The following is a 25,157-nucleotide window of genomic DNA, read 5'->3' as shown; positions in this document are numbered from 1 at the left end:
GCAGAAGAGATGGATTTTTTTTTTTTTTTTACTCCGAAGCTGAGATTGAGGTTGGGTGGAGGTGATGGTGGTGGTGTCGGATGGGTGGGGGTGCATCGTGAGAGCATCTCACTCATTAATTGCGCTTTCTCACCCCCCCCCCTCACTCTTAAAGGGGAGCGCGAAGAAGTGAATGAGGCCCGAAAATGTCATGGAGCCTGGATGAGAGAGGCTGCCACTGACTGAGGAGAGAGAGAGAGCGGAGGGGTAGCGCTTCCTAATTGGTATTGGTTTTAACAAGTACTGGCCTATAAATGTAATTGAGGTTTTAAAACCAGTTGTCGGAGCCTTTTCTTGTCTTGCCATCCCATTCCAGTGACTACCGCTGCTGATCGGGAGACAGACGAGCTCCGGGCCCCTGCACGCATGCTTTCTGATCATCGTATACTTTTATAAATATGATCTCCATAAACATGTGAGGAGGACGGGGGAGGCTAATAGACTCGGAGAAAGTGGCTGTAAACGCTTTAACAAACTGTAAAGCGCCATAAAGCGGAGGGGCAGTGTTTGCTTGTTTACGTCCTCGCAGCAGAGAAACAAAAAGGGGGGTTTACGACGCGCCCTTTGCGCGACCGGAGGCCGTAAACGCCTCATCCTTGCCCGGTATTTAATTGTCATTTTTTTGTCGTGTTTTCCATACGGCCGCGGTCCTTCCTGTCTGAGTGTAAGGTAGAAGGAAGGAGGGTTTTTTTTTTCTTTTTTCTAACGAGGGATAAGTTGTGGAAAGGTTGAGCTCGGCCTTGTAGAACAGCCGGGGCTCGTAAAAGCTAAGATGGCCTTAAGTGCAGTGATTAGCCGGAGAAGACTCAGCTGTGGAGTTATTTCTAATTTGACTGAAAGTTCACGATCGATCAGATATGAACAGTTGGGGACGGATGTTTCTGCAGGTACAGCAGCGTGTGTAGACCCGCATAGCTTCATTTGATTCTGATTATATCATTTTGTTTGGGAACTGCTGTGTCTGATTGCGCGCACACATCAGCCAAATAAACATGTCATTACCCGAATTTAATTTATTTAGATGACTCCGACACAAGAGGCCTAAATGTTGCCAGCACCCGGCGGAATTACAGACAGTGTTGTGGTAAATCAGCTGATTGTGCGCCCGACTTTCTGAGGAGTAATTGCCGCAGTATTTTCCCAATTTATTACCGAGAATATGATCTCATTGAAACTTCAGCGCGCCGTGTTTTACACCTCCAATAAAGCGTTTGCTTATAAGATCTGTTGACTGCGTGTTGATGTGAGAGGTGATGCACAAAAATAAATAAATAAATAAATAAATAAATAAACACATGTTCCGTTTCCACGTGCGTAAACCGTGTGTTCACACATCCCCGCTGTTTAAGACAGACCGGTAAATTACTGCGAATGCTGCATAAAACACACTAAGACAAAAACAACAAGTGGCCTCGCTGAACGTTGGAGACGTCGCACACAATTGCGTCTGCACTCACCGCAGTATATGTGGAGCAGGAAGAACATCTAGAACTGGATTTCAGTCCTCTCCTTTTTATGCGTGCCGTCCACTGCCCCTCGCCTACACCTAGTCAAACACATTAGCGCAGCAGTAATTGAATGAGGCCGCAGTAGCGGTGCATGTGAAGGTGTCCGTCTATCCTTGTATCCACAAACTGTAGATATTATCCACATTCTACCAGGGGGAAAAATGTGTCAGGTACCCAGCAAGGACACATTCCCTGCACTGTTAAACTGAAAGTTGTGAGAGGCCTCGGTGAGAATTTTGTTCTGAAAAAGATAAATAAACAAATCCTGGCAGCCTATACGTATCCTGCGCGCCTATGGGTTATTATTTTTCCAAGGCCTCAGCCCTTCCTCTTCATCCCCTGTAGGCTGTGGAAATGACCTGAAACTGCCGCAAATGTCAGGATGTTCTAAAGCAAAGTCAAAAAGTGGCCCAATCACCTCACTTCTTCTTGAAAATGCCCCCTTTAAAACACATTAAGAAGAGCAATACGGCAAGTTTCACCCCGGTAAGGGAGCCCATGCGTGTGCGTGGCTTCCATAAAGGCAGGCGAAGCCCCGGGCGAGACGCGTTTTATCGGTGGAGCAAGAGCGCCATCAAGCGGCTGGTTGCAGAGAGGCCGCACAGGGGGAGTCGGCTTGCAATGCGGCTTTATGGCTGTATTAAGTGCGCACATAAAGCTACATAAGCCGCTCTAAAATCAAACTGCGTGCTGTAATTGGAGGCCAGATGTGATGGCTGATTTGGGATTTGTCGGAGAGAAAAAAAGAAGTGAGGATGGACAGACCTGTCGCGTGGAAATGTGTGCCTGGAAATATAAAGGAACAAGAAACCTGATACCTTTAATGAGTATTTGTATATATTTTATTCCCATTGTTGGATCTTTGGGACAGACACGAAGAGGACTTTACTCTTCAGAATCCTCAAACGTCGAGGTAACAGACAAGGTGGACAAATGTACCCGTGGTAAAGTCACTTTGCGCTATCCTTTGTAGGATCACGACGTGATTGGGACAACACTGCTATTTCTGTTCAAAGCACTACACAAAATACTCACAATGTGTTTGTCATGGATACCTTGATAACATATATATATATATATATGTGTGTGTGTGTGTGTGTGTGTGTGTGTGTGTGTGTGTGTGTGTATCTCCTCGGCGGTGTCACTAAAGTCCAGTTCAGACACACACGTTTTATTACCCGCAGATTATCTTTGCTTTTATGTTTGAGGGACCTGGTGTGTGTGTGTGTGTGTGTGTGTGTGTGTGCGCGCGCGCGCGTGCACGTGTGCGTGTGTTTCAGTGTTTGCGCAGGTTGCTAAATTACAGGCTGTAAACAGACTGTAAAAGCGGTTGTTCCCATTATCTGGGGAGACTGCAGCCCGGATTCCTGAGGTCCCCCCTGTGGGAACATGAACCCTATCAGGCTGCCATCATCACGGTGAAAGAGAAATAGAAAAATATCAATAAGGACAGGATGTAATCCAGCTTTAGCCCACTAAAAACCTGCCGAAAGCCGATCTGGAGGCACAAACCTGCTCTATGTTTCCACAGGAGGTTCAACAACACGCAAACATTTCTCTGCCTCTCCCCGGCTGTGCGGCCCCAACCCCGGCCCCGCCGTGCCCTCTAGGCCGGAAGAGATGCATGGGAGTCGGCCACAGTTTGTGTCTACAGCCCCGGATGTAAGGATGCAACTGAGTGAGACAAAGCGAGGTCAGACGTGAGACAACACACAACACTCACACACACACACACACACACACACACACACACACACACACACACACACACACACACACACACACACACACACACACACACAGGCAGTATACCCGAATAGAACCAAACGGCTGCAAAACCATAAAACTCCCAAAGCTGAAAAGAAGAGGAGGAGGAGGAGGAGGAGGAGGAAGGATACTCATCCTCTTTCCGTGCAGCTACAACACAAAAGTAGCAGAAAAACAAACGCTGAGGATTCCTCCAGCTCTGTCTCTGCCTGTGAACATGGCTGTGCTGTATATTCAGGCCTCTGCCTCTGTCAGGTCCTGAAGCCTCCTCAGCTGTTCCGTCTCTCAGTCTCTTTCTAACCTCCAAATAAATGATCAGACAGGGGGATTTGAAACTTTTCATCTAATATTTCCTCTCTCTGTGTGTCTTTCCTCGCCCCCCCCTTCTCTTTCTTTCGGCGTGTTTGCTTTACAGCCGTTTAGCTCTTAACCTTCAGAAATTTATACGCTATAAACTTTTATTGCCGTCATATTCTTTTATTGCGCCGCTCCGCATTGAATCCTCTTTCTCTCCTCTCCTCTCCTCTTCTTCTCCGTCTTCCTCTTAGCTCTTTTTACGACAGTCGGCGGCGGCTTCATCCAACCCGCACGCATCCGCTCCCGCATCCCTCATCACCCCCTCCTACTTTTTTTTTTCTTTTCCCCGTGAGCTCCAGACCCCCGGTGCGTGCAGCACATCCTGCTTCTCTCGTGCTGTTTGTTTCCGTGTTTGAAAATAGGAAGTGTGCATTACAACTGACGTGAGAAAGAAGACGAAGGGGAGGAGGAGGAGCTGAAGGAGCTTTATTGGCCGAAAGGGAGAAACATTGTGATTTTTTTTTTTTATTTATCTATTTCACTGTTTTTCCTTTTTTTTTCTTTTTTTTTTGGCAAAGCAAAATAAAACAAATCCTGGCGGCCAGTTCTGAGCGGCGGAGTCCACTTGTGGTTTCACAATTACAGTAGAAATAAATGGAGGGAGCCTCATCTTTCCTGTGAAGCTCCACCGGGCGACTCACTGCAAGAAATCAAACTGCTCCGAGATTTGTGGCTTTGAAGCGCAGCTAGTGAGAATGCAGATGGATGTGAATCATTTGGAAGAAACGGAGCGACGGCCTGTGTGTGCCGTTTTCTAAGGAATGGGCCAACAGGGGCCAACTGCACGGACCGCAGACAAATACTGTGAGACTGTCTCCTTAGTGCAAATCTTCTGTTGAAACTTTAGGAGGGAAATCATAGTTTTTATTTTGTGTTTTCTGGGCTGCTTTTCATCTTTTAAATTGCAGCGCCTGTGGGCAGAAAAGCGCGTTGTAGTTGTTGTTTTTATTTATCATCATCATCATCATCATTATTATTATTATTATTATTATTATTATTATTATTATTATTATTATTATTATTATTATTATTATTATTATTATTATTATTGTTAGTAGTAGTAGTACTATTTTGTTGTTGTTGTTTTTATATTTGGGTGTTGTGATACTTGATTTAAATGTGATGTTTCAAGTGTAGCCAATTCTATAATCAATAATTACAGTCACATTAATTATATCGTCTCCACGCATTGAAAAACTATTTATTCATTTGTTTATCTATCTCTTTATGTATGTATGTATGTATGTATGTACGTATGTATTTATTTATGTATTTATTTATTTATTCATTTATTTATTTTTTCAATTTGAAAAATATAAGACAGAGAAGACGAAAGGGAAAGATTCCCTACCCCCCTCGAACTTTCAAGCAGGTTTCACAGGGTGTGAAAAAAAGGAGAATAAATGTTATCTTTATTTAGCGCACCTCTGAGTGAACATACTATTCCATGTTTTGTTGTATTGTCAGTTGTATCTCTTCAGCAGGTGCAAACACGCACATTTGTATGATAACTACATTATAGAAAGTGCTGTAATACATGTATTGTTGTATTCTTCCACATACGTGTTGTCAATAATAATAATAATAATAATAATAATAATAATAATAATAATAATAATAATAATAATAATAATAATAATAATAATAGTTGTAATGGTATTTCAGGAGTAGCTTTAACATGTTCCATACATGTGCAGTATCATACAGTTCTTACATTGTATTTGATATTAGTATGATTTTCTGTGCCCGGTCACAGGCAGCTGTAACATGTGCGCAGCAGCCAGCAGCATTTGGCTTGCCGTCTAGCTGTTAATGAGTCCAGAATGGCTGATGTGATCTGATCCATACAGCCGTTTGTATCAGCGGGCCCATAACTCTCTTTGAGAGAATTTAGGAATATGAATGATATTCTATGCTGCTTGATGAATTATAGAAGCTGTGCCGTGTAAAACAGCCCATTCAGTGCGGGGAGACAGTGGAGAGCTGCTCTGGGCCCGCTGCGCTCCAACATCCAGCCCGAGTGCGTGTCAGTGAAGCTGCTTATTATCTATAGACTCTGTTTTAATATGAGAGGATAAAGTGAAGACATATTGGATTGGCCACGTTCGCCCGGGTTGAAATATGAATTTTGCCAGCAGCAGCACGTGGTTTGTCTTGTGCAGCCCATTTAGTTTCAGGAAATATCACTGAAATGATGAGGCCTGCACCTACTTTAGCCGCACAGCTAAATCACCGCACAATGAGCCAATCTGGATCTTTCCATTGGCTCACAGTTGGGATATACTACAGAGAGAGAGGGATGGGAGCTGGGGTTCGGGCTGCAGTGGGATGCGTGTTGATATTTGGGTGGCAATTTCAGCAACATGGTCTCCTCCAGCGACAGACTCCAGACCAGGGAGCTGCACACTGCAGGAATGTTATGAGAAACAGACTGAGGTGAAGTCTCTGCTGATCTGGGTTTTCTGTTGGTGCTCTGATCCAGATGAGTGGCTCATCAGACAGTTAGCATTAGCAGTGGCACCACAGCAGGGCTAAACGGCGAACTCCAGCCTGCTTTCAGAGGAAACCTCGGGAACACCTCGCTGCTGTCGGCGCAGCACTTGGGAATACTTCTGTGCGTAAACATGACACCAATGAATCACCAGAGTTGGTTTTACTCAGTCTTACTTGTGAATCTAAGTAATAGTTCTAAATGAAAACATCATACAAGACAATCATTGTTTTCTCCTGCATCATAACTTCAACCAGTCCGTTGCTGAGCACACCCTTTCTGTTTGGAGAATGACTTCCTCTCGCTTTATCCATGATAACAGTTGTGCCGCTGCAGATTCTGCCCTCTGCTTCACATGTGACCAAGATGTCTCCCCGGTGTTTCTCTGCCTCCATGACTGAAAGTCATCCTTGAATTAACCTGATGCGAATGTGTGTTGCGGTGTGAGGCTCGCTGCCTGAGATTTACTGTGCCATGCGTCAAACCCTGCACCTCTCTCTCTCTCTCTCTCTCTCTCTCACACACACACACACACACACACACACACACACACACACACACACACACACACACACACACACACATACACACACACGAGCAGCTTGCATTCTCTGTCCCTCCATGGGACCGCGGGCTGAGGCTGGAGGGAGGCCTTGCAGCAGAGCGCCGGGCTTCTGGATTTAATGAAGCTCCGACCCTGCTAGACCTCAGAGAAGTATCACAATCATCCGCCGCCGAGTCCACAGATGGTTTATGGGATTGCTTTGTTGGGGCCCGAGCCTAAAGCTGCTTAAATCCCGGGGCCTCATTGGCTGGACCCAACAGTGCAGTGCAGGCTGTGCTGAGACTTTGTTCGCCATCACATTTCTGCCTCTTTACACAAGGGGCTGTTGACACGGCGCTCACTGAACTGTCGCAGCTCCAATCATCATTGCACATCTTATAATATAAAAGGACAAGTTGTTCTGTGGACTGAGAAACTTGATCAGACGTCCACGTGACTTTAAAACTGTTTAGAAATGTGTCAGAACACATTTTGCACGGCAACTAACTGCATCTGCTGCTGGCGAGTTAGCTCAGTTAGCTGCGCAGCTAGCAGTCCAGACTGGGAGGTTGGGTACCAGATGTGGGTTGGTGTTTACATTGTGTTCACAGCAGCTGGGTTAGCATGCTCTCCTCTCTGCAGCATGACAAATGAATAAAACACACAGCATCAAAACTCTTATTTCTTCAGATTCTGCTGAAGTTTATTTTCTTATTTTCATACTTTATTTTTTAATGTTTTTTTTTCAAAGCTGAATTCTTACATATTGCTGCTTTGACACTGCACAACACATTGTTAGCAATCATTCACCACGTTGGACTGTGTTATCACGCATAACATGTTTATTAACAGGTCAGCGATGCTTGTTGGAGGTTTTGAACGTGGTCTGTTTAAGGGCGTCTGTGTAACTCCTTCACCACTGTTTGTATAGTGGTAAATGCTTGAGATGGAAGTGTTACCAAGACGATTTCTGTAATCCCAGAGTTTTACAAATCAAGCTGCATGCTGGATTGAAATTGTAGGCCTGCTGGCTACACACAGAGCTACTGCCATGACAGCTCAGCTGGTCCTGCAACCAGGGCTGGAGCAGCCGGTGACGACACTGAGGCCATGTCCTATATGAAAGACAGCACATTTTAATTTTGGTTTCTTCTTTCTGAAAAGCAAACATACAAACATTTAAGATAAAGACAAATGTTGTGGAAATTTGACGTTCGCATTTCTAAAGTCCTGCCTGCAACCACAAGTGTAGCAACAGCAGCAGCAGTTGCTCATCTTTAAATACGTCGATTGCAAATCATACCACCGCAACTGCTATAATCAGCACATACACATAGCCCACTGTAAGTGTGACTAGTAGACTCTGGTGCTGGAGTCTCCTCTGCCTCTGTCATTCGTCTGTTGCACCTTTACTATTTCGTGTCAAAGTCTTCTCCTGCTCGTCCAGCGCCAAATGGCACCTTTTACTACAGGCACTGGGCTATAATAACCTCAGGCCCTACTGTAACTGCTCCTACGTCTTGTGAGAGAGGAAACAGAGATCCTGCAGCCCTCATCAGACTCTGTGTCTATCAGTCATTTGGTGCGGAGACAAACACAGGAACCGCAGCGGCTTCACAGGCTACTAATGGACGGATGACGACGCCTCTAATGAATGCACTCATCATCTGTTTGTGTGCGTCTTCGTGTGTGTGTGTGTGTGTGTGTGTGTGTGTGTGTGTGTGTGTGTGTGTGTGTGTGTGTGTGTGTGTGTGCAAGAGAGAGGGGGTGTTTATGGTTTTATGACAGTCTTTTGGTGTTTCAGCCAAACAGACGCCCCTCTCCTTTAAGCTTCAGTGTACAACTGAAGACACACATATTTTAAACACATGCTGGCTCATCCGCTTCTTTCTTTCCCAGCCCCCCCTCACTCCTCTGTCTCTTTCTGTCTTCCCACAGAGACCAAATTCAATCTGGAGCAATACGAAAAGAAAAGAAAGCTGAGCTGCTCCCTCTGAACTTTCCCTCTGCAGCCTCATTAACACCAGAGGACAGCAGAGCAGAGACGGAGGTCTTCAGATGGCGGAAATTATATAAATGGTCGATTTCAGCCTGTAAATCACAAAGGCCCCCCCCCCCCCCCCCCCTCAACCACCATTCCTCCCAGATAACCCTGTATTTAATTAGCAGTGCAATGCAGTGAAATGAAGCATGGCCGTACTGTAAAGTCTCTTTTAATAGGAATCCAGCATCTGCAGTGCAATCGCACAAAGAAACAAGAGACACGACACATAGAAGAGAGGAAAACATACAAGAAGGGACCGGAACATTTCACATGGAGGAGAGGATCAGAGTGACTTGAGGTCGCCTGCTCGTTAATAAAGCCTTTACTGTGGCCACATGGCTTACATTTGTCTCATTAAAAAAAAAAAAAAGAAAAAAAAAATAGAAAGAAAGCGGAGGGAAAATAAAATGACTTGCCCATATTTATTAACAGCAAACACTCCAGAAACTTTGTTCCTCCTGAAGAGAGAGAGAGAGAGAAAATATAGTGGGACAGGAAGCGGGAGGAAGTCATAGAAAGGGCAGGAGAGTAACAGAGTCAATAATTCAAATAGAAAGGATCATTAATATAGAAGCATCGGTTCATTTTAATCAAACCTTTCTCGTCCTCTCTGTCCCAACACTAGCAGAGTCCGACTCAATACTGTTCACCACTAAACAAATCATAGACATCGGACTGACATCAGAACAGATCATTGAGACAGTCGGCACAACAACATGGACAACAGAAGCTAAAGAACATGACAGACAAAAAAAAAAAAAAAAAGAAAAAAGAAAAAAAAGAAAAGAGAAATCATCTACGTTACAGTAAGATGCCATATTCCAATAAGACAAAACAATATTCAGCATATTGAACTCATTCCAATAAGAAAGACGAGGTTACTCACTTATATACAATAAATTAGAAATATTTCCTATCGAGAAACTTCTATTTAGTCATGTTTTAATTGTTCAGTAAGCATTCCCCTCGGACAGATCCAACACACAAAGAGCTAAACGACGACAGAACGTCTTCAAAATGACTAGTGACTCGAGGCATGCGCAAACCATGTAAACATTTTTACTCGTTAATAGAGGACTTGGATGCTGCTTGGAGAGCCTCTCTGTTAGGACGTCGCAAAAAGAAAAGGCTGGTTTGTGGACCCGTTCAGTTTATTTCCGCGTGTGCGTTAGAACTGAGAACAACACCAACTAAACCGCGGGCGAACTCCACGCAAGCGTGCGTAAACTATATATACTGTGTATGTGTCTAATTCTTTTTTACAAGCAGCCTTTGTGGCCTGCGAGCTGCAACATCCAAACACGCGCGCACGCACGCACACACACACACACACACACACACACACACACACACACGCACACACACACACGAGATGTTGTAAACGTTGTAAAGCCTGCGCGTTGTTTATGATCCGTCCATAAAACTGCCATCGGGCGCCATCTAACTACCCCAACACTTCAAATAACGCCATAGTAGCAGGCCTGCCTTCCAACATGGCCTCTTCATATTCTAACACTCCGATCAATAAAACTCTGCATAACTCCAACACTCCGAGCTAGTAAACGTGGACACTATTGCTAAAGCATTTCGCGCGGGAGTACATCGAAAGTGTTATGTTATTGATATAAACGCGTAATAGAACCTCTAGGAATTGCATTTCCAGGAAAACTCGAGCCTGAAAACAAATGTACAAATTGTCAGTAAACATGTCGGGGGTGCTCCGATCTTTGCTCAATCCCAGTTTGTGTTGAGAAACCGCCTTTGCGTACATGTGTTCCGTAGGCTGCTCGACTGAAACGAGAGAGAAACCCGCCTTGCATAGCAGATAAACAACATACAGCATGTATAAAAATAGAAATGATTCTTTGTTTAAACGCAAGGCAAGAACCACGTTAAATAAAGATTGGAGGGCCGTGGAGGACAGAGGTGTTGGGATGTGCGTGGCGCGCACGCAGCGGTGTCGGCTTTGTGCGCACTGCAAATAGATGGTTTCCTAGACGAATAAGCAGACATAAACCGGTCTAAATAAGCGTTTGGGTCAGCTGTTCTTTAACGCTGCTCGATAGTGTGATGCGAAGGCTGGCGGGGTCACAATTCGAGAGGAAGCAGGAGAAGCTATGTGGAGTATTCTGTCGTCTAAGTTAAAGCCAAGTGATCACCCGGATAAGACTGGGTCTTGCTCGTTGCCTGTATCTGTTGTGTGTTGTCTGGTGTTTTGTGCTGTTTCTCCTCTCAGATAAACCCTGCTAACTCCAGGCCGATGTGACGCGGAGGGGATGACTATCGAGCCGATCAAGGCCGCGGATGAGCCGCTGCTGCCGCAGCCGCAGCGCATAAAGCATCCGGAGAGGTGGCTGAAGGGCGGAGGATTCACGATATCGACAGCACCCTAATCGGATCCCCGGTTGCTGAGTCGGGTTAACACCTCCGCCACCCCATCACTTTCCACCCCCCCACCCCCCCGCCTCCGGTATCTGCTCATTACTTAGGCCGACAACCGGGAAACAAACGGCGGCTTGCTTCTTGTATCAACGCGGACCATCGGTCGCTTTCTAATCAAATTCCGCCGGCAATGAGAGAATCACGAAAACGGGAGAATAAACACACCACGCCACTGTGTGTGTGTGTGTGTGTGTGTGTGTGTGTGTGTGTGTGTGTGTGTGTGTGTGTGTGTGTGTGTGTGTGTGTGTGTGTGTGTGTGTGTGTGTATGTGTGTGTGTGTGCATCCCCGGTTTCAGCACCTCGGCGCGCCTCCGTTGTCAGCGTCGGAACAATAAATAACTAATAAAATGAAGAGTAGTGCTTGAGAGAAAAGAAAAGAAACCTCTCTCTCTCTCTCTTTCTCTCTGTCTGCACCCCCACCCACCAGTCTTTCTAGCACAAATGGCGGTTTGCTGCCTTGTTTTCCTCCTCTTTCCTGCAGCCTAATATCAACGCCTAGATAAGATAGATACCAGCTGCATGTAAAACAAGAAATACGGGGTAGGAATACAAACCACCAGTTCATCAAACAAACAGTCCGATCTGCAGATTTATAGAGTCCGACCCATTTAAAGGAGAGCAGGTCCGGGAGGAACTGTTGTTGGTCTGTGAGGCTCTGCCCATGACCACAAAACTCAGACGATCACCAAGTCTTGCAGCGTCAGACGGAGCTCCTCCGACCTTCTTAAGACTTCAGTGTTAACGTGGAGGCGTCCTGAGCGTCTGGCAGCGATCAATACAGCATTGATCAGTTGTATAGATTGGTAAGATTGGACTGAAGCTCACGTGGTAGCGCCTAAAGGTTAAAAAAAAAAAATACAAAAAAAAAATGCAAACAGCAGGAGTGTGCGTGCGTGTGTGTGTGTGTGTGTGTGTGTGTATGTGTGTGTTTATAGTTCTTTTTTTGGAAGGCCATTTTTGTGTTCCAGGTGTAAGAAAGAGGGGAGTTTATTGATGTTGGGTAAAAGGTGTGAGCGTGCGTGCGTGCGTGCGTGCATGTGCGTGTCTGAATGTGTGAGTGCGCGCGAGTGAGAGTCCCGCTAGTCCTTGGGTTGGTCCTTGCTCTGTTTCTTCATTTTCATCCTCCGGTTCTGGAACCAGATCTTCACCTGCCGCTCCGTCAGGTTGAGCGCCCGCGCTACCTCATGCCGCCGGTCCCGCGTGAGGTACATGTTGAAGAGGAACTCCTTCTCCAGCTCGAGCGTCTGGTATTTCGTGTACGGGCACCGCTTCTTCCTGGAGGAGCGTGCGTGCAGCCAGTTGGCCGAGGGGTCATCTGGTGGAAGAGAAGAGAAGAGAAGGAAGGTGATTGGTTCAACTAATAAAATAAAATGCACGCACACTTTATTCTGACTCACTCAGTGCATTTTTTTTTTTTTTTCAAAAAAGATAAGAACCCCTCAAATGGTCAAAAGAGCATGTCACAGTGAGCCGAAAGTTGGAAAACCTCGAGCGTAAAAGCTTTGCTCGGAAACAACTAACGATTCAATTGGCACTTTTGTGCGTAAACCAGGTTTATGGTGTCAACACGGGGCGCAAATCTGACACACGTAAATCCACGGCTATTCTATTTGACACCACGTGGAAGACAGACGGCCTGCTCCCTCCCGCAGCTTACACAAGCGAGAAGGAGGACGACAGAGCTGGAGTATTTTATAATGTGTTCAAATTGCGAAAGTGGGGAGGAAAAAAAATAGCACGGGCAAGACTGACAATGTTCAACTTGAGCACCTCTAGACACATTTCTGAAAATGTCATTCACGATTCAGGCGCAAGCATAAAAATGCAACAATTAATCTGAAATTAGCCCGCGTGTCTCCATCCTGACTCAGGTTGCAGTTAATCACATGTATCGATGTTAAATAATGGCGGCCAGAAAGATGTGTGACTTGTCTTTGAAGGCTCCTGGTTGAAGGTGACCGTCAGCGCACGAATTCAAGATGCTTTAATCACAGACATGTTTTTTTTTTCCTTCCCGGTAATAGATTATTAATAACAGAAGTAAAGCAAGGCAACAATCCGAGTAAATGTTTCCAAATCACGTTTCGCGAGGGAAAACAGAAGCAGACATTTCCCCTGTGATGACAGCAAACACTCAAAGACACATCAGGGATGTTTTACAGCGCTAATACTTTTCTTTTTTTTTTTTTTTTCTACTTTTGACTTTTTTTTTTTTTGCATGACAATGATTCTAACATCGCGGCTGAGCACACTGTCACTGCTTCTCCTCTGAATACTCCTAAAGCAATAAGCGGCGGTAAATTTATGGCCCTGCCGGGATTAGAGGAAAATATTTCTGAGCTCTCTCTTCGCCTTTAATTAATTTCATGTAGATAGTATGTGATTTTTCTGCGCGCACACTGTCGTGCGGCCACTATGAGTGAAGCTGCAGGTGATCATATAGAGGATTTGTAAAGACGCTCAGCTCCATTTTGACGCATCAGAACTGCGACGAGCTTCTTTGGGAAAACAACAACAACAACAAAAAGAATAGAAGTCACGTCTTTCATTGTGGAAACTTGAGTTGGAAATAGTAAATAACAACGTTATGATGCGTAAAAATAGAGCGTGCTAAATTGGATGTTCTTCCTTTTTAAGCGGCAAGAAAATAATGAATTATTGCCTTGATTTTTTTTTCCAGTCTTTTTTTTTTTCTTTCTTTCTTTATTCAATGTCTCTTGTTTGCCAGGCCACCCTGGCTCCTCCACCCCCACGCTCTACCACCACCCCACCCCTCTTTATAGCTTTCAGACCGATGTAATTAGCAGAGACCTCTTGTTTGGGACGCATGGGTCTGGTTTAGGGCTGAAAGCTATCTGCTCTTCCCCTCTGCAACGCACCGAGGCATCTCAGCTATGAGGCCGCTTGCTGGCACTCTCACGGCACCGAGGCGCTGTGAGGAGCAACGAAAAAAAAAAAAAAAGCCATTTTCTCATTTAGAGCTTTTCCATCCCCTTAGCACCTATTGCATTAGCTCCGAATATTACTTGATGGTGATTGGTTTAATCAGTTTAGCCATTCACTGTCAGGAAATGAACGTTTCCATCTAAAAAAGAAAAAAAAAAAAAAGACATTGTGAGAGGTGAACGCTGGTTCTGGCTCACTTAAGCTTCAGCATCTTCTAAATAAAACTTTTAACCAAGAGCAATTATTCCCTGTGGTTGGGCCAGGATCTTCCTCCAGTCAGTCACAGCTCAGTCAGACCGACAAACACTTCTCCACTTGCGTTTCTCAGAGTGAAAAGAAATTCAGTGTGAACACATACAGCTTGAAATTCTATCCTTCTTGTCTCGGGTGTAATTATTTCCAAAATGTATTCTGAACTGCTAAGTCAAGTAAAATGTCAAACACAACCTTTGAGAGCATCTCTGAGCAGTGTGTAAAGCAAGAACACACTGGTACACACTTTAAACTCTTAAGTCTGGTGCACAACCTGAATGTGATTAAAAAACGGGGACTCCACTTTTTGATTTACTGGTTTAAAAAAGGTTGATGTAGAGTCACTGGCTGCTTTTGTTTTAATAAAGCCGTGGTGAAGTCAGACTGAATGAAACACAGCATACATGCTGCTGAAACATCAGGCTGAATTTGGCAACATAAGCTCCATTTAAATCAGTTTGGGCAACATCAGGGCCAAAAAGCTTCTCATTGTTGCTGTTAAAAAGCAAAAGAAATGAGATTTATCCTTGCAACCAGGAGCACATCACATCCGCAGGGCAATGAGGTTATAAAAGAGGTTTTTGCTCGTATGAAAAAAGCAGCCTCAGTCCTCTGTCTCAAAATGGCAGAGGGGATGATCTTATCACTCACAAGTCAAAGGAAAAGCCCAAGCTTCAGTGCCTTTTGACGCCAAGCAGAGAGAATTAGAATGTGTGTGTGTCACTCCCTGAGGAGCGCGGCTTTTTCCTAACTGACTTTGGGTGGAGGCCTCGTCTGGCTTCAATTTCACTGGTAATATTTTACTACGGTGACAATGATACTTGTTATAATGCAGAGGCAGTTCACACAACTGCATGTGACATGCGGGACAAAGATTTTTCTCTTCTCGTCTTGAACAAAGAACTGTTTTGTGTTGCACCATAAGCACGTTAGCTTTATGTCATCCATATGGTTTATATTGAAATGTGCAGCTTTTGAATACTAATTTGCCATCACTGTAATTTCCCTTTTCCCTCTTGTGTTTGTATCCTTTTGTTTTACTCTGTGTGCCGTAACAAAAAAAAAATGTTGAATCAATCAAGTGTGTTGTGTGTAAAGTGCTTACCAATGAAGTTGAGCTTCTGTAGAAGGAAGAAAATTTCCACCAGAGAAAAGGGGGCCATAAGTTATTAATGATAACAAATAGTTGAGTGGTTAACATAGTGGAATATTGAATACTGAATCAAATGTTTGACTTAAAGGTCAGATTTTGACATTTAGATTTTAAAGAACTAAGTCCAAATGTAGATATAGAAAGTGTTAAGCCTTAGATGCTAAATTCAAAGTCATCTAGTCATTTTAAAATGTTCTTTTGTCTAAATCTGACTGAGAAATGTATGCATTTGACATGTTACCACAATTGTAACTTTTTTGGTTATACTTTTGTCTTGGTTTGAGTATTTTTCTTTTAACATTGTTCATTTTCTATTTATGTTTTTTTTCCCTTTATGTTGTAAATGAACCAAATATGTGAACTGAACACTTTCTAATAGTGGAAATTATTGATCTAATCCATGAGCAAAATATAATCATCTGATCACAAACATAAAAGTCTCCTGAATCTCAGAGATTCAGGGGAAAAAATAAATCCACATAGAGCCATCACCAGACATTTGCTTTCATTTCTTTGGACAGAAGCTTCTATTTCATTACATTACATAAATAAGGACATAAATCCATTTCAGCCTTAAAACTGACTTTGCTGTTTAAAAAAGGCTAAAACACAGTGAGGTCAATCAAAGGGTTGTTCTTCATAAAGTGAACAAACCTATGATAAAAACACACCCTCTCAAAGAAGTACAACTTTAAACAAGCTAGCAAACTTTTTGTTCTTGTTAGCAATTCTACAAATCTGCACTGATGCATCAACAGGGCCGTAGGGACTTTGCAGGATATGTGGATGTTATACTATGCTGAACAAGTCTGCTGGTATGATTCTGGACGTGTCTGTTTGCTTTGTGTAATGTGTCAACATTTTAGATGCTGAGACTTCGGATTTGGAACCAGTATGCCAAGCAGTGATTGCTGCAAGTGATGTATAGTACATCACCCAGCCTCTGTCCCTGTGTGGATCTGATAGAATATAGCCTCGCCGAATTATTCCCACCAGCCAAGTTGGTTAGCGGCCATCATCAGTAAATACGTCCTTAATACCCTCTGGAATCAATTTTCTCCAACATGGCCAGCATGTAGGGGATCGATTTCATTTCAGAGCAAAATAATGCCTGGTAAAGAGGTGACGGGAGGCTGGAGGGTGGGGTGGGGTGGGTGGGGTGCTTTTGTCACACAGTAAAGTGGGTGCTTTGCATTCCCCGGGTGTATAATCACTTCTAGGACCATCCATTACCCTCGGAGCTGTGCCACGACCGTGGCTGTCACCCAGAATGACGAACCGGTTGAGGGGTGGGGAACGGTGGAGGAGGGTGGTGAGCTGGGGTGCTCGTGGTGATAGTGGACAGTATAGATGGTATAGGGGTGCGATGACAGCAAAGATGATGACGGATAGAAAGAAACAATATGGGTGTGGGGTTATGGGTGTATAGCTTGTATGATCCTGACTTGAAGTTTTCTCTTCCGGCTACATCCATGTATCTGCAGAGGCAATGTGTGGCTTGGATGTCACACTGACAGATACATGGAGGAAAGGATTGATACCCCCGTAAAGATTTGGCCCCTGCAGCATGATGTGTTCAATTGCACGCCAATGTGTCTTTTTGCCTGCATGTGTTCACCAAGATGAATGCTGCTTGCATGGAAACAGTGACCAAAACCCTACAAGACTAACACCACATCCCTTCTCTTTCTCCCTCCCTTTGCAATTTCACCCTAATAGTTCCAGAAATTGACCTCTCATATATCCCAAAGGCACGTTATTACATTTCCCGAAGTCGTATTTTATGTTCCTCCCCAATGCCCCCACCCAACCCAGTTCGTACACCCTATCTCACCCAGCCACCAACAGCAACTCGCCAATTAATGGGGTTGTTCACCCGGCGTTATAACTTAATAAACTTCAGGGGTAATAACTTTCTCGCTCTGCCCGGCAGCAGCAGCAGCACAAAGACTGAAGTGTAATCTTGTAGTTTATTCTGGATGGCCGCCCAGCACCACTAACACAAAGAGAATCTGTAGCTGGATGCTGGCTTTGACTGAGTGTGATGTTTTGAAAGGTAAGATTCCACGGCAGCTATTTTGAATACCTGGGGACGATAACTCAGCCTTGATTTGTCTTGATGTTACATGCCAAGATGCAGACATCAACTATTTCTCAGATTCTTTCATTGAAAAGTGCATCATGACCTCAAAGAGTGCAGGTCAATAATTTACATCCACCTGGTCCTTGTCGGTCTTCACAGTGTCCCCATTACATTTGCATATTTGGAAGTAGGAGGTATTACATATCATTATGTACATACAATGTTCTGTACACCAAAACCTTTTGTTTGCTATCCTACAGCAATAACTGATGTTAGTCTTTATGTATCCTCTCAATCTGTATTCAAATTGTCATGTATGATATGCACAGATATGAGTGACTCTGTAGTTATGTGTGAAAACAAAATATACTTACTCAAATATTGAGACGTAAACACAGGAATTTCTCTCTGATCTGGATTGAGGAAAACCGAGAACAAAGCCTCAATGAAACCAGGACCAGGTTAGGCTAGCATACCCTAAAGGAATGGTTCAACATTTTTCCTCCCCCAAGGAGGTTATATTCTCTTCCCTTCATTTGTTAGTTCTTTGTCAGTAGGATTACACACACAAAAAAAGATTTCTACAAGGATTGGATGGAGGACCGGTCTTGGCCCAGGAAAGACCCCAGTAAATGTAGGTGAGGATTAGGGTCAAGAATTGTCAATGAACTTCTCCTGACTTCTTTAACATTTTTGACATTTCTTTAAATTTCTCAGTGGAAAATGTCTGCATATGCAAAATTGTGTTGATGAAGAAAAAACAGGCTTAATTAGGTGACTGGTACCTATGAGTGAGTAAATTTCATGTGGATCCAAATAAAAGAGTTTGCAGATATAAATGGATTTTACTTGATGCTGGATTAGGTTTGATTGAGTTAAAGCTTACTGTTGTGCCATCTTCTCCTCTTGAACCTTGAAACAACTTAACATTAAGAACACATTTTAAAACATACTGAGCTATTTCTTAAATTCTGAAAAAAGACAGTCATAAAAATTGACCAGAGTGCTGTGAATGCACTATTCCAAACAGACAGACATGTTTTTAGATCGGTTATTGGAAATAATATCTGTATCACTTGTAATTTGACAAGATTGTACAGCTCCTAAGGATAATCCAGTTTGGATTGCGTCGAGAAATATGTAGATTTTTGCACCCATGGTGTTCAAAATGGCTGCCATGTGAACAATAGAAACAGTCTCCACTGCCTTCTGCTGCCTGGTGCAGCTCCCACTGCCTGCCACACTGACCCACTGCAGTACAGACACGTCTGAAAACAAACCGCAAGGAGAAGTGCTGATGCTCCGAAACAGCTCAGAGAGAAAAGTCTGTTTTTTTTTTTTTTTTAAAGGAGAGGACTTTAAGTTTTGTCCGTTTGAACACAGTCCGTCACAGGCGAACTTTTCCCACCACAAGCCAGACTGGGACACACAGCGTTACTGGTGGAAAGTCTAATAATTCAAACTGGAGGCTGCTGGGCTCCATCCAGCCCTTAACCAGCTCACTGCTCTGATGGATAGCATGCTCAGAAGCTGTAATAAGGTTGCTGAGTGTGTGTGTGCGTAAGTCTGTGCGCGCGCGTGTGTGTGTGTGTGTGTGTGTGTGTGAGAGAGAGAGAGAGAGAGAGAGAGAGAGAGAGAGAGAGAGAGAGAGAGAGAGAAATATAACTCTGCGTGTGTGTGTGTGTGTGTGTGTCCTGCCAGTGCAGTAATACAGTAATAAAGTGTGTAATATTTGCAATTTACATTTGTTTCTCTGTTAATGCTAATAAGGAGGTGACGCACACGCAATGCACGTGCACATATCACACAGGCACGCGCTCAGACTCACGGCTCGGTCAGGAATTAGATTTACCCGGCGGGATCAGAGCCCGTTCACATCCAGCCTCGCGGTTAAAAGAACATGTATATGTATCACATTAAATAATAAAAAAAATATATATGCAAGAAAATAATGCATGTCTTTTCAGGGAGTGTTTTTCGGTCCCACCCAAAATAAGTCAAAAAGCTTTGGAAAGGAGCTTCAAACTGAGCCAACCCCGCCGGCGCATGATGGATTAAATGTTGTTGTTAGTGCGGGTGATGATAAAGCATCAGAAGAAACCCGTGCTGTGGCGGGCCAAGCCTCGCTTTATAGCAACACGACTGCGATTTCATGACTGGCAACATATTTTTCATATTGCAGAGTGAGCAGCTGAATGAAACAAACGACAGCCTATAATAACACCGACGTATTTTATAGTTTCAATCATCTTTGAGAGGGCTTGAATAAATGGTCTCAGTCTAAAGGTCTAAACTTTCACCGGGCTGACAACTTTGAGTGTATTCAAGTATTCAGAAAATACGTCACATTTTTGGGGGGGGATACAAACTCACAGGAGATATGAAGGAAGGACAAAGTTCATTTATTTCGTCTTCCATCAGAGACTGCTGTGGATTTCTACGCGCTTTCGGAGCACGGAGCGCTCGTCCTGACTGTGACGTGTGAGCGGGGCTGAGTCCCGACCAGCGGAGTCAGTCTACACTGCAGGCTGAGTTATGAGGCCTCTGCTCTATTGAGAACTAATCTTGCCTGCTCTGCAGCTCCGAGCCGCCGGGTCAATGATGGACGGCGCGACTCCTTTGACTTTTTATGATTTTTTGAAGAAGACGGGCCGTGTATACACATGGCATATATATAATATTTTACCTGATGGATGGACAGATGTTTTGTTATTGTGTTTACAACTCGAGGTTCTACAAGCCTGACGTTACAAAGGCACATCCTGACAGAAATATGATGATACAGGTCTTACAAACCTCCTCCTATGTCAAACATGACCGAAATGGAAATAGAGCGTCACTTTATTCGACTGGCCGCCTAATCTATGAAAGATAATCCGGCCTGCAGTATTCCTACAGTCCAAACGAAGCCCAGGAGCTCGCCTTAAAGCTCTGCACAGGAAGCACGAAGCTGACAGGTTTAGATTACAAGTTGTAGCACTTCGCTCCGGATGAGTTTTCACAGTTTGGACCGGCTGGTAAACCGGGCTTGTTACAGAATGACAGCCACGATGAGCTTTAAAAAAAAAAAAAAAAAAAAAAAAAAAAGGCAGTTGGAGCGCAGACACGAGGACGTGTGCGCGTACAGGACAGAGGTGCGCATGCCGTGTCTTTGTGGCTTTTTCCGAGTTGTTTTTTTTTTCTTTTTCTCAGCTTTTCATTTTTTGATTGGATTAATCATTTCCGCTTTAATCTGCTTCAATCCGAGAGGTTTTCAAATGTTCTTTCTCACACAAGTATCTGGTGTAAAAAAATATCATCTTTTAGGATCAATCGAGTAACTACTTCTAGGTCAATTCTGTTAAATCAGTTGATATTCATATAGCACGCAGTCACATTGCCTCAGTGGGCTTCACAATCCGTACAGTCAACGCCACCCTCTGTCCTCAGACCCTGGATTAGAGTAAGGACAAATTTGCTATACTGAATAAAAGACAACCTTTTCGCAAGGAATAAAAGATGGAGTTAGGTCAGTTAGGGCCACAGAGGAGGGACCCCTCTCCCTGGACGGACACACATGCAGTAGATGCTGCGTTCACAGAACAGAACAGCTAATATGACAGGTTACAGATTTCATTGATTACTAGTTTGTGTTGAATTGGGCTTTTGTCAGGTGATGTAACCTGGCCATTCTGAGTACTTTCTATTGTATTCTGACAGTAATATGGATTGAATAACAACATCACTTTAATACAAAGACATGCAGCCTGAATATTATTATATAGAAACAAATATGAAGAAATGTGAGATTTAAATTTCACTTTCTCCATAGACTGTTGGTTTTAATCAACTCTGGTCATTTTCATGCTCATTGTCGGACTAGCTTCAACTATACTGCAGATGTGTTCGTGTTATTTTGTCCACCACTCGCGAGCTATTAGGAGCAGGCTGGGTGTCACATTAGAAACCCACGGGGCGACACAGTTGTCATTGTACGGTCACGTCACGGACAGCAGTGATTTTCAAATGCGTGTAAAGGCTTGTCTCGGTTATCTGTTAGCGTGGAGGAGCTACTGCACGGGGACGGTGCGGGATAAATATCACAGTAAACTTAGAGAGCAGAAGGTGGGGGCACTTTGGCTCTGAGGCTCTTTGTTCTTGTTTTATGGCGGCATTAAACGCGTTTACAATCTCTCTCTCTCACTCCCCTCTCCCTCTCCCTCTCTCTCCCTCGCCCGCGCGCTATTTCCTGCTTTAATAACTTACTTTGATCCAGGCCGTCTTTGTCCTCGCTCCCTTCACAAATGTCCTTATTTTCCTCGAACCCTGCTCCCGGGATGGCCGCCGGATGGTGGCTTAGCTCGCGTGCCGCCGTGGAAGTCGACTCCAAGATGTAAGTGGTGGTGTCGTGCTGGTGCTGTCCGCCGATTTTGGGTGGGATCTCCGCGCCGAGATGGCCGAGCTGCGGCTCCAGCTTGACCTGCCCCGTCTGGCCCTGCCCCGGGACAGACTCGGAGCCGCGCGGCGCGCAGTCCAGCCATGAGCGGAGGTACCGTGTGTCCGCGGCGGGCACGTGCTGGGCAGGAATGTATGGGTGGTAGACGGTAGGAAGACCACTGGCCCCGTGGTGCGGGCTGAACGGGCTCCAGGACGATGAGAAGACCGGGGGCTTCGGCTGGAAGCTGCAGGATGGGTACGACTCGGGATGGGGATGCTCCGCGTGCACCGCGCCGCCTGGTTGCCTTCCCCCCGCGGCCGCAGCGGAGCTCGAGCCAGAATACTGAACGCTGGGAAAGCGAGCCGGGGTTGGGAGTTCATCGCTCTCGTGACTTATGATGGAGTCCACGTAATAGTTGCTCAAAGTCCCAGAAATGGACATTCTCGGACATTATCTGCGAAACGCCGCGAGTTCACTAAATGCAGAACAAGAAGAGAGACATTACGAGATTTTTCTCTTTCCCTCGCTCTCTTTCTCTTTTTCTCTTCTGCCCTTTGCTCGCTCGCCCCCTCCCTTGCTCTCTCTCTCTCTCTCTCTCTCTCTCTCTCTCTCTCTCTCTCTCTCTCTCTCTCTCTCTCTCTCTCTCTCTCCACTGGCCCCCTTCCTTTCAGACAACTTGCTCACTATAGCAAAACAAAGTGCTACAGCCTACTGCCTCGCACTGTGCGCGGGGGTTTGTCGGGTCTGTGCGCGAGGCGCAAAATGATTGGCCGGACTGTTTCTTCCAGCCTGATAAAGCGTCAATGGAGCGTAAATCAATCCTGCACGCGGACCTCTCTCTCTCTCTCTCTCTCTCTCTCTCTCTCTCTCTCTCTCTCTCTCTCTCTCTAATAGATTGCCCCTTCTAAATAAATTGTCTTGTTTATATGCAATATGCAAAATGAACAGTCCGTCCGTATATCTAGTCTGTGTATCTACGGCTGCTGTCAAAGCAGAATTATATAAAATCGTTAAATTATGTTTGGTCTGGACAGCGTGCAGGAGAGATGCAGAGCGGAGACAATGGCTGACAAACAAGTGGCGCCATATTTATTTATTTATTTATTTATAACCTAATCAAAACGTAGACGCGTGAATTCCAGCTTGGAGCGCACGAGCCGCACCACCGGGACCACATCCACTCCTCCTGAACTGTGTGCAAGTAATCACTTAGATCAGTCTGAACATCAGAGAGTCCGCCTTTAAAAAACCATTAGCACCGGCGCCGAGTCAACAGTGGCGGTATTTTCTGTTGAAGACAAGATAGACAGTAAAATTCACACCTAGGTGTGTTTAATAATTCACCCACTTTCTCAGTCTACTCGAAGCCTTTCTGTGCGCCGCAGAGCCGCCTGACACTGTTTTATTGGTAGATTAACAGTCATTTTTGTTAACGAGCGCCATTAAATCGGGCCCTGCGTGGTTATGCCCCTTGTCTTTACAGCGCAAACTACTTCAACTACTTTTTTTGGGGTCCGTTTAATACCATAATAAAATCCTACATCAGGGCGGCTGCTTTGGTTTTATAGGGCTGATATATGGCCTGTGGTGGTGCGGACCGTAAACGCTACTGAAGCTGTTGCAGCCTTCCTCCCGGTCGGCATAAGGGCGCTTCTCACTCAGCGGTCAGGCTGCCAGGAGTAAACACAACTCGGACCTGAGCTCGGCGGAGGCGCCGCGGACTGAGGCTGGACGCCGGATAGAGCTTCCTTCTGTGGCGGAATAGCCGGTCACCTGACTGCTGGCCTGTGCTGGAGTCCAAAGCCTCCCAATCAGCAGCGTTTGAGAGCTGAAATCCGTCACTGGGCTTTTAATGAGGAGACTGAAGAGCAGCAGCAGACTGGACTAACAGTGAGTGCAGACATTTGACTTCCTGCTGACCTTTATCAAAGTCACCGGGATTGTAAGTCTTTATATTTCTTTGCAATTATCACAGACATGGAGTCTTGGACTCTTTTGGGGATGGAAGCCTGCTAGTCAGAGCTATAAATTCGATCTCTGCGTCGCACATACAGCTAACACCGTTATTTACGACGATTAAATATGAACTACGCATTTCTTATGGGGGTAACGCCGTTATTTACGAGGATGGAGGTAGCGCAGCTCCAGATCTGCTGAGGAGAAATGATGAGCTGGGCCGGAGACAGACGGAGCGGCTGGTTCGCTTTCCTTCCAGCAGCAGCAAGAAAAAAAAAACTCAAACCAAGAGTCCTTCAAACATCAGCAGCGACTCTGGTGCCCAGCTTTGGCCTTTGAGCTTGAATTCACCGCATTCCTCCGCCCTTAAAGGACCAGTGTCCAGCTCACATGGACAGCTTTCGTTGAACACAAGGGCCGGGCTGACAAGTATGAAGTTAGAACTTGTTCATTCGATCAGGCGTGTGCATGAAGTAGGTTTCCACACGGAGTTTCAGGATTTTAGATATGGCCACAAAATGAAAAGTGATAAGAGCAACGGTGTTTTGTATTAAGGGGGGAATGTAGCAGCCTCAGAGAAGGAGCACAGCTTGCGTCGTAAAGCATTTTGTTTTTCAATATCGCAGTCGTAAACCTGCTCTATCCGGCATGTTTAGTGTGCAAACCGACTTTGTTTTCCAGTCATAGATGCTCGGGATATTTTTCAGTCGAAATGGCCTCTCCACAGACCGCAGGCTGTGGGAATTTTAATTTTCGGAGGGCCTCCGCCCTGCAAGTTGCCAACCAGACAGCGCGTTAATTGGAGACACTGGCGGAGGAAAAGCTTGAAGACATTATCTGCAAACCACCTTCATTTTCTACACGTTGCCTCAGTGCTGTGACACAAGTGACTCGGGCAAATAATCCACAGGAACATATCCACAGTTCTGGTTAGAAAAAAAAAAAAAAGCGCTACAAACGATAAGATATGAGTCTTGTTTTCTCGCTCCAATATCACGAAGTTATTTTTCCATCGCTCACTACGCAGGTTTGAGCAGAAACATCGGGCCACTGGGAGGTCATGTGTGGCCCCAAACGGTGCTTTGCTTGCCAGTAATGAGCACCATGGAGGCCAAGCAGATTCCAGCCTCGTCAGTTCACTCTGAGCAGTTGTTTTAT

At 44.9% G+C, this 25,157-nt stretch overlaps 1 protein-coding gene across 1 annotated transcript; it reads right to left on the bottom strand.

The window, feature by feature from the left end:
* Positions 1-8,929: 8,929 nt before the first annotated feature.
* hoxb9a (homeobox B9a) lies at positions 8,930-22,563 on the bottom strand. Its single transcript, XM_037087674.1, has 2 exons — positions 21,872-22,563; positions 8,930-12,507 (listed from the first exon to the last, which is right to left on the bottom strand). The coding sequence occupies exons 1-2, from the start codon at positions 22,482-22,484 to the stop codon at positions 12,272-12,274; spliced, it is 849 nt and encodes a 282-aa protein (XP_036943569.1). The 5' UTR covers positions 22,485-22,563; the 3' UTR covers positions 8,930-12,271.
* Between the last annotated feature and the right edge of the window lie 2,594 nt (positions 22,564-25,157).

The sequence above is a fragment of the Acanthopagrus latus genome, chromosome 23, assembly GCF_904848185.1.
Source record: "Acanthopagrus latus isolate v.2019 chromosome 23, fAcaLat1.1, whole genome shotgun sequence".
Classification (NCBI taxonomy): Eukaryota; Metazoa; Chordata; class Actinopteri; order Spariformes; family Sparidae; genus Acanthopagrus; species Acanthopagrus latus.
The sequence above is the reverse complement of the archived record's forward strand: the minus strand, read 5'-3'. Positions and strand labels throughout refer to the sequence as shown.